At 38.5% G+C, this 9,635-nt stretch overlaps 1 protein-coding gene across 1 annotated transcript; it reads left to right on the top strand.

Moving 5' to 3' along the window:
- The first annotated feature begins 201 nt into the window (after positions 1-201).
- On the top strand, positions 202-684 carry LOC110943552. Its single transcript, XM_022185295.1, has one exon. It carries the CDS (start codon positions 202-204, stop codon positions 682-684), a length of 483 nt encoding a protein of 160 aa, XP_022040987.1.
- The last annotated feature ends 8,951 nt before the right edge of the window (positions 685-9,635 follow it).

The following is a 9,635-nucleotide window of genomic DNA, read 5'->3' as shown; positions in this document are numbered from 1 at the left end:
GGTGTTAAATCAGCTAGATCGTTTGGTGTTAAATCCGAATAAGTCTGATAATCTTAAGTGGCGAATTGGTGATCAGATACATGATTTTCTTCGTTTCGTGCTTGGGATTCGGTGAGGCACAAAGAGGAGCAGGTTAATTGGTCTAACATAGTGTGGTTCTCGCAGTGCATTCCTCGTCATGCGTTTCTTATGTGGCTTATAATGAAACGGAAGTTGCTTACTCAAGACAAAATTTTGAGCTGGGATTTAGCGCGACGAAAGAACATGAACATGCTATGTTGTCTTTTATGTTATGCGAACCATGACTCTCATGAGCATCTGTTCTTTGAATGTGAGTTTTCCTCTCAAGTTTGGTTTATGGTTCGAAGTAAAGTGGGTATGGATATGGTTTCGGCTAAGTGGAATGATATTGTGGTGTGCTTACGTGATCGGGCAAAATCGAAATCGGTTAGTGACTATGTTACAAGACTGTTAGTGGCGGCTAGTGCTTATTTCATTTGGCAGGAGCGTAATGCTAGATTGTTCAAGAATCAGATGCGTCCTCCGGAAGCTGTTCGTGACATTATTATTCAACAAGTGCGATATAAACTTATGGGGGCAAAGTTGAAGGACTGTGCTAATGTTCGAAGGGTGCTCGGTGATTGGGATATAAAGGATGCTGATATGCGCTTTGATGGCGGCTGAGTAGTGTTTTGGCTTTTGGTTTCTAGTCATTGGTTGTCTAGTGGTGTTTTGTTGGTCGTTTGTTTTTGGTTTTGTTTTGTTTGTCTGGTTTTTGCCGTCTTAGGGCATGTCCTTAGACGGAACTAGTGTAGGCTTTCTACACTACTTGTGCTTTTTTTGGTTGTGAATATATAAATCACCGGGGTAACCCTTTACCCAAAAAAAAAAACAAGTTAGTAACATGTAAAAACAAGACTAAATGGTCTTGAATGCTTTCCTAAGTGTCGGGAATTAAAAGTGTCACAAAAGGGTACATAAAGATCACTAAACAGAATAGTTTGACACTTTAACGAACCTGTATCTAACCGAATAACCGGACACTACCCGAAACACCAAAATTATACTTGAAGCATTGTTTTAATGTTTCTGAGCTAGTTATGATCCCCGAACACCCTAACACACTATATAACACATGACACACATAACACCTAACTAATACACTTAAGTTCTAACTAGATTGCTTAACTTACCATTAGAAACCAACCAATACCCCCCCCCTTTGTTGGGACGGTCACAAGGTGGCCCCACCACCAAAATCCTTCTTGATCCACTTTGATTTGTTGAAGATTATGTCATGTACTTTGAGAACATATTATACATTGGTTAATACATAAACATGGGTTATAAGTAAACTTGGAAGATCTAGTGTTCATCATCACTTTTCACACACTTAACTCTCTCTCTCTCCCTCCTCTTACCCACGGCTGTGAGCCACCACAACACCACCACCATTTACAACCAATCTTCATACATTCCAAGGTATACACAAGGTGTAAGGAGCCATACAAGAAAGCTTGGTGGTCTTGGAGATTGAAGGACCTCCTCCATTTGCTATTATCCATCACTTTTGTCACCTTCATCTTCTTGTGTTCTTCCCTAGCCCTTGTGCTAGTAGTAAGCTCCTTGTAACTTGTTTTTACTTCATATTTTGATTGTTAAAAGATGATAAACATTGTTAATCATGAAGAACACTAAAGAACTTAATCATGAATCTTTAACATAAGCTTATTAACATATGAATACATGTTGATTGGTATTGATTTGCTTCTTGATGATTGATAATTTGTATTAGTGATGTTAGACATCATAAGAAACCTACTAGATTGTGATTAAACACATGATCTAGTAAGTTAAGGTAATGATCTTGTGAAAGACCAAGATCATCAAGCTTTATGTTTTTTTTTTTTTGGGTAAAGGGTTACCCCGGTGAAATTTTATATCAACCAAAATAATAAAACAGGGTGCATCGAGATGCCGATACACACTACTAGACTTGGCATACCAAGACTAGGACACCAAAAACAAACCAACCCGACTAACGTCACAACCAAAAAAACAACTGAGCAACAGACAAACAAAAAAAACACAGCCCGACAAATAAAGAACCGACTACCAAAAAACTAATCGCCTAGCCCGGGTCTTTGTCTTCATCACTTGGAAGCAACTTCCACTTCTCTTGAATGCTTTGATTGTGCGAACCCGCCTTAAAGTTGAACCCCATCAATCTAAGCCGAACCGTGTTCTGGATTTTTTCACACACCGTATTAACATTGGCCACCTTATTAGAGAATAAACAATTGTTCCTTTCCTGCCAAATAAAATACGACGCTGCCGCAATAACTAACTTACAAACAATGTGTTCCGTCTTCTTTGAGTTCGCCTTCTGATCCATCCAGATCATGATCGACTGCCACGAGTCATTTACTTCCCCCATATTCAGCAAACCTTTAACATTATACCAGACTTGAGACGCAAACGAACAACTGAAAAACAAATGGTCTCTAGAATCCCGATCATGCTTACATAGAGGGCAGCACATAAGCCTTAGATTATATTCGCTCCCCGCTTCCCAGCTTGCTAATCGATCTTGAGTCTTCAGCTTATTTTTGATAACCAACCAAAGATGGAACGAGTGCCGTGGAATACATTGACTAAACCAAACCCCATTCACCCAAGAGACCAATTGCTCCCGATGCCGGGTATTGTGCCACACTTCCATCGAACCAAATGGACGTGTATTTCCCTCCAAATCTTTCCATATTGTTCTATCAACCAGATTCTGTGTCAAAGGTGGAGCATGTAACCCTATCAAGACCGGGTAAACATCATACCACGCCGAAGGCCACTTCCATTGACCGTTCTCATCAATAAGATCCGCTAAAGAAGTATTAATATTAAAACCCGCATTAGCAATGGATCTCGGCGCAATAAACGAGTTAAGCGGACTGAACTGGCACCAGTTGTCACTCCACGCGTTTATTTGAGAACCGCTCCTAGCAATCTTCCATATGAACGGGCGAACCGCATTCCGGATAGAAAGGATTTTCCGCCAGCCCCAACTGATACTACCCCGAGCTTGGATGTCCCAAACGCTCCTACCCTTTAATTTATGAAGATGGATCCACTGAACCCAAAGGGATTTCCTTTTCGTAATAATACTCCAAAGGTGATTCGTCATAAGAGCCTTGTTCACATCCGAGATACTCCTAATTCCCAAGCCCCCTTCGTCCTTTGGTAAACATACATCAGACCAAGCCACTTTTGCTTTTACTTTACCTTGACTATGAGCATTCCATAAGAACCGTCGCATCAGCTTCTCCAAATCATTTATAACTCGGGTTGGAATAATAAAGACTGAGGCCCAATAAATGTGCATAGCGGATAACACCGAGTTGATAAGTTGCAATCTACCCGCAAAAGATAACGATTTGTTAAGCCAACTATCAATCCTCTTCTCCATGCGATCAACAAGAGGTTTACAATCTTTAAACATCAGCTTTGTGGTAATAAGCGGCACCCCCAAATAACGAACCGGAAGATTCCCCTCCCGAAACGGCATAATATGAAGGATCTCACGTTTAACACTTTGAGGCACATTGCAAAAATAAGCTGTACTCTTAGCTGGACTTGGCACCAATCCCGAAACTTTCGTAAACTTCTCAAGACCATCTCGCACCTTCTTGACCGAAAATAAATCCGCATGAACAAAAATGAACAGATCATCCGCAAACGACACATTTATGATCCTTTGCTTCACACAATGAGCATGGAACTTGAAAGCAGAGCTAGATCTGGCCCCATACTGGAGCAATAACGAAAGGACCTCCATAAGAAGAGTGAAAAGATACGGCGACATAGGGTCTCCTTGCCTTAAACCCCTTCTACCCCTGAAGTAGCCATGCAAATTCCCATTAATACTTATAGAGTAAGAAGCCGTAGAAACACAAGCCATAATCCAAGTAATCATCTTCGAATGAAACCCGAACCCATTGAGAACATCCTCCAGAAATGACCAGCTAACAGTGTCATAGGCTTTTTGGATGTCGATCTTAAAAGCACATCTAGCAGGGCCTCGGTTTAAATGATAATTGTGCATTAACTCCTGAGTAAGAAGGATATTATCAGAGATCTTTCTACCCGGAACAAACGCAGATTGATTAATGCTAACCAAATCCCCCAAACTTCCCTTTATTCTATCCGTAATTATCTTGCTAATACACTTATACAAGACATTACAACACGAGATAGGCCGATAGTCCAGGACCGAATCTGGAGTGTCCACTTTAGGAATAAGAGCAAGAATCTGGAGTGTCCAGTCGATTAGGGATGTGGCTGGAAATCGTTTTGATGGGGATGAGGTCCCGAGTGCCCTTGTTAATCACTATGAAAATTTTCTGGGTTCTGAGGATCAAGTTTCAAAGCTTAGCATGGATGTTTTTCAGAATGGTTTGGCCACGGATGTAGCGGAGAACATGGTACGCCAAGTTACTCGTGAGGAGATAAAGAAGGCTATGTTTAGTATTGGCGAGAACAAAGCCCCGGGGCCAGATGGTTACACATCTGCGTTTTTCAAAAAAGCGTGGGATATTGTGGGAATAGAAGTCTCGAATGCTATCTTGGAATTCTTCGATAATGGTAAACTTTCAAGCTTTATGTTTTCATGAACTTGAAGAATGAAAATGATTTTGTGAATGATGAAGCATGTAATATGTTACTAGACATAAACTTGGATGATTTCAAAAATAGTTTTCCAAAGAAACCAAGTTAAATAACAAGATTTACATAGATTTGGTTCTTACTTAAACATACACTATTTTTGGTGGTAAAACAAGTGTATAAACACTTGTGAAACAAGAAGATGTCATAAAGGAATGTTTTTGTAAAACATGTTTACAAGTTGTAAACACCTAAATCTTCCAAGAATGAGATTTTTAAAGAAGTAAACACACTTTAAAGGGTAACTAAACCTACTAAACACACTACCAAGTTACTACAAGTTTTTATGAAAATGATTATTATGTAGATAGCATTGTTTTGGCACTCGGTAAGTTTAGATTGATTGTTAATTTGTTTGTGATGAGTTTGAAAAGAAAATGATATGCTTTGATAGTATGGACACCTCCGTTTTTAGGGGAAAGTATGGCAAAATTTTGTAAAAAAAAATATAAATACTTAGAAAAATATTTTCTAAACAAATATTTACAAGTGTGTTTTAACTATGGTTTTCAATATAAACTTTGCCATAGATTTTGTTACAAAAATACAAGTATTGGAGGTTGGTTTTTATAAATAAAAATGGATAAATATGTATTTAGAATATATATTTACATTAAAGACATATTGTGTGAGATTATTTGTATACTTTGTGTATTAGTTATATTATTTTAGGATTTAAAGTAATATAACTTAACAAATACCAAGAAATTACAATCCAAAATAATACCAAAACCACAAGGAATAAATATATATAAGTTACACACTTAATATTTTGAAACCGAATGCAAGAACGTAACTTACAAAATATTCCGGAAAATACCGTTATAAATATATTTTTGGTAAATAATATTTTGGATACAAGAAATGAAAATATGATTTTTGTAAATATTACCAAGTTATATCATATTTTCGACGACGAGAAAATATATTATTTTTGGGAAGTAAAAATATATTTTCTTAGAATATTTGGAAGATATATGATCTTTGAGAAAAATATATATTTTCTTGACATACATTATTTTTGGACAAAATGAGTTATATATATTTTCTAAAGTGAGACTTGAAAATATATTGTTTTGGAAATATATATTGGATATTTATTAAGGAAATACGTACACACCTGAATACTACGCCAATACATGGCGAGATATACAAATACAAGAATACGAAAATACATGTATGAGATACCCCCATCCTTGGGAAGGAAATACAAATATAAATACTTGAGAAATATTGTTACAAAAATATTGTTTAACAACTATTCCAAAATTTAATAAATATAATTTAAGTTAAAATATTAATTATTTTAACAAATAATTATATACTGGGAATAATAACGAGGACACTTTAAAACGTAATTCAAAGGCACTAATCAATACTAAGACAAGGCACGACCCGCTCGTCTAACGGACTGTAGTACGCATGTAGGTAGTCGTGCGTTCTACAGGAAGCTTTGAGTTACATCGGATACAAGGAACGCAAAACTGTGAGTTCATGTCCCCCTTTTCTTTAAACTGTTTTGTTTATTAACTTCGGGGGTGAAATACATGTTTCAAATGATTACAAAATTCTTACAGACAAATACATTTGATATGGTTAGCTAAGGAGAGTACAGTAGATCATGTGAATGGGTAGGCGCATACTTAAGGCCATTAATCCTCATTGTGAGACCGAGGGACAAGATAAATAGATCTATTTGGGTGTAGCGAGCCCCACCCATGAGACCGCTGAGTGGACCATGTGGTGACTATGTCTTACAGTCGGAAGCCCGGTACAAAGTCTGCTAGGTTTGAGTCTTCCTGCACCATGTCACGTATATTAATGTATTAGCTACACATTAATTGATCTGTTTCCTTGTTGCTTTCATACCGGGACTTATAAACTTACATACATACTTACAACGATTTCAAGGGTTTATACACATACACAAATGAGCACCTGAACTCGGTCAACTTTTGTTGATGTTTACAAACTACATGTATTTCAGGGAATCAGTAAATGGATCTGGCGGGCGTTGGAAGTTTTATGCTTCGATAGGAATAAAGATGTCCTCCGTGGTCTTTGGGTTTGGTCAGTGTGTCTTATTCCTGGACGAGACACGTCTTCCAAACCTTAGTTACATTCAATATCTTTTAACGAGTCCTTAGTGAACTCATAAACAATTTGTATGGTTTGTAAAACTTAAATTTGAAGTCTACATTTTAAACAATGTTGAAATGTTTTAAACTCATTTAATGGATGACAAATCTATGGTTTTATCATATAGTTGTTGTTATGATTGAATGCAATGGTATTAAGAAAGTCACACCATAATCACGCTTCCGCAAAAGTCAGGGTGTGACAAGAATTGACAGCGACGGTTCTTCCAGTGGCAACATCAACATCGAACGTCGAGGGGAGATGGGCGCACTTACGATTAAGGAGCTTTTCGAATTCAAACGATACAAAACAGTTATCGGCTCCGGTATCAAATAAACACGAAGCATAAATACCATTCACAAGGAATGTACCATTAACCACATTGTTGTCTGCTTGAGCCTGGCAGGCGTTAATGTTGAAAGCACGTCAGCGGGCTGCTGGCTATTGTTGCTGCTAAGGCTGCTGCTGGTGTGACACTCTAGGTTTTCCCGAGCAACCTCCTTGTATTAGCCTTTCGTGTACTTATATTATTAAATGGAAATTTGTAAATTTTGTAAATTATATGAGTGTGCTATGTGATCCTTGTATTAAACTATGTGCATGTAATACACACACACACATATATATATATATATATATGTATATATATATATATACGGCTATAATAGAGAGCCGAGACCACGAACCCGACTCGAGACCACTCTCGGTCTCGAGTAAACAGTAAACGGTCGGGCCGCAACCTCCCTTAGCCCACTCGAAACCCACTTAGGGTGCACCACCTTATACATATACCCGAAAACCCTCACACTCTCCTCTACACTCTCTCTCACTTCATCCTCACTCCCTCTCTCTAGAAAAACCTTAATCCCTAACAATCAAGCATCACCCCTCCTCTCCTTTCTCTCTCGGACCAAACCGGTGACAACAAGGACTTTCGGTTCAAGCTTGGGATCTTAGTTGGAAGCTCATTCATCGATTACTTCATACTCTCACACCTTGAAACCTAACCGGTTAGTGGTTCCCTTGCAATATAGAGATAGAAATACCATATGTGTTCACTTGATGAGTTATATGCATACTAAATATGCCCCTATATAGTCGATATTGTGGTTGTTGTTTGAGTGAAGTGTATGTTGATCTATTGTTGTTTTGATTAAGATGGTTTTGATACTTTGTGTATGTGATTGTTGAATGTGTGTAAGGTGAACCGTGTGATTAAATGATGAAATGATGATGATAATGTGAACTAAGGTGCTATATTTGCTTAAATGAACATGTTTGCTTATGATGAAAACCCTAAGGATGAACAACATGAATATGATATGAAGGTGTTATAGAAATTTGAAATCTGGTTGTTTGATCCATTTGATTAGGGTTTTTGACAACAAAACATGTTTGTGAACCCTCATTGGTTAGTACAAAAATCATGGAAACAAATTCTGTTGCATAGTACAATTCGGGCAAACGCATCAGAATCAGCAGGTAAACGACTCGAGACCAACGGTTGCGACTCGAGACCATGGCGCTACAACTCGAGACGGGACTCGAGATCTCCGGGGTTGCGAGTCATGCCTGCACCACTCGAGACCAACCATTACAAGTCGAGACCTCCTGGTTGCGACTCGAGACCGCATGTTCTCGAGTCGAGACGTCCTTCTCTCGATTGGGCTGCTCGCTTTAGTTATTGGGCCATAACGTGATTTGTTTGGGCTGCCTGTTTAACTGAACTATGTGTTAGTTGTTACTGTTGACTGATCAAATAGTAGAGCAGGCCCGATGACTCAACATGTAACTATATGTATGCATGCTATGTGTTAGATTATGTGTAAATTATACGTGGCATTCTCTGTACCCAAACCTGACCTATACTGGTAACCATGTTAGGACGTGGTGACCAGTGTGTTTGAAAAGTAACCTAATCTACCGAGCAACCCAAGGTGAGTTCACACACTAAAAGCATGCGTCCCAAGGAGGGACACGGAGTCAGGGTTCGTTAGGGTTATTACGTGCATGGTTGGCTGTTCTATTATTTAATGGAGAGGGGAAATCATACTTGTCCGTCTGATTGCAACAAATCTGATGCTAGCATCGTGCATGATCGAGGGAAGCCGCCCAACTCATTCAAGGGTTTTCCTAATAAGCCGTTGAATATTGATGGTAACTCTTTCCTTCCTCGTAGGGGTATTGTTCAGGATTTACATGTAGAACCTAGGAAGATTAATGTCATCGATGAACTAATGAAGATAACGGAACCGGTGGTTGAGGATTCGTTAAATTCTGATGAGCATGTGGCTGGGGAAACTAGTAATTCGGGTAAAGGGCATATTCCGAATGATAATAACAGTATGCCGAGGTCTTATGCGGATTCAGTCTTGAATCTGAATACTAGAAAAGTTAATTTTTGGTCTCTTAGCTGCTCGGAGAAACATGATGATTGTGATATTGTGTTACCAAAGGAGTCGGTTCGAGTGGTTCAGGACAAGTTAGCTAATACGCTGATTGGATACTTTTTAGGTGATCGTATTGCTTACCCGGTAGTGGAGTTTTTCATTCGTAACAATTGGAAAAAGTTTGGTCTTGAAAAGTCAATGATGAATGCTACTGGTTTTTTCTTTTTTAAGTTTGCGGACCGGAAAGGAATGATGGATGTTTTAAAGGAAGGCCCTTGGATAATTCGGTCTCAACCAATTTTTCTAAACGAGTGGTCACCTTCTATGAAACTGGAAAAGAAGGAAGTCACTAAGGTTCAGGTTTGGGTTAAGATTCATGAGGTTCCT

Source organism: Helianthus annuus, chromosome 5 (assembly GCF_002127325.2).
Source record: "Helianthus annuus cultivar XRQ/B chromosome 5, HanXRQr2.0-SUNRISE, whole genome shotgun sequence".
In the NCBI taxonomy this organism is placed as follows: Eukaryota; Viridiplantae; Streptophyta; class Magnoliopsida; order Asterales; family Asteraceae; genus Helianthus; species Helianthus annuus.
This window is presented reverse-complemented; position numbering and strand designations above follow the sequence as displayed.

Excerpts from the sequence above, each read along its gene's own strand:
- LOC110943552 (XM_022185295.1), top strand. The coding sequence starts at position 202 with ATGAAACGGAAGTTGCTTACTCAAGACAAAATTTTGAGCTGGGATTTA.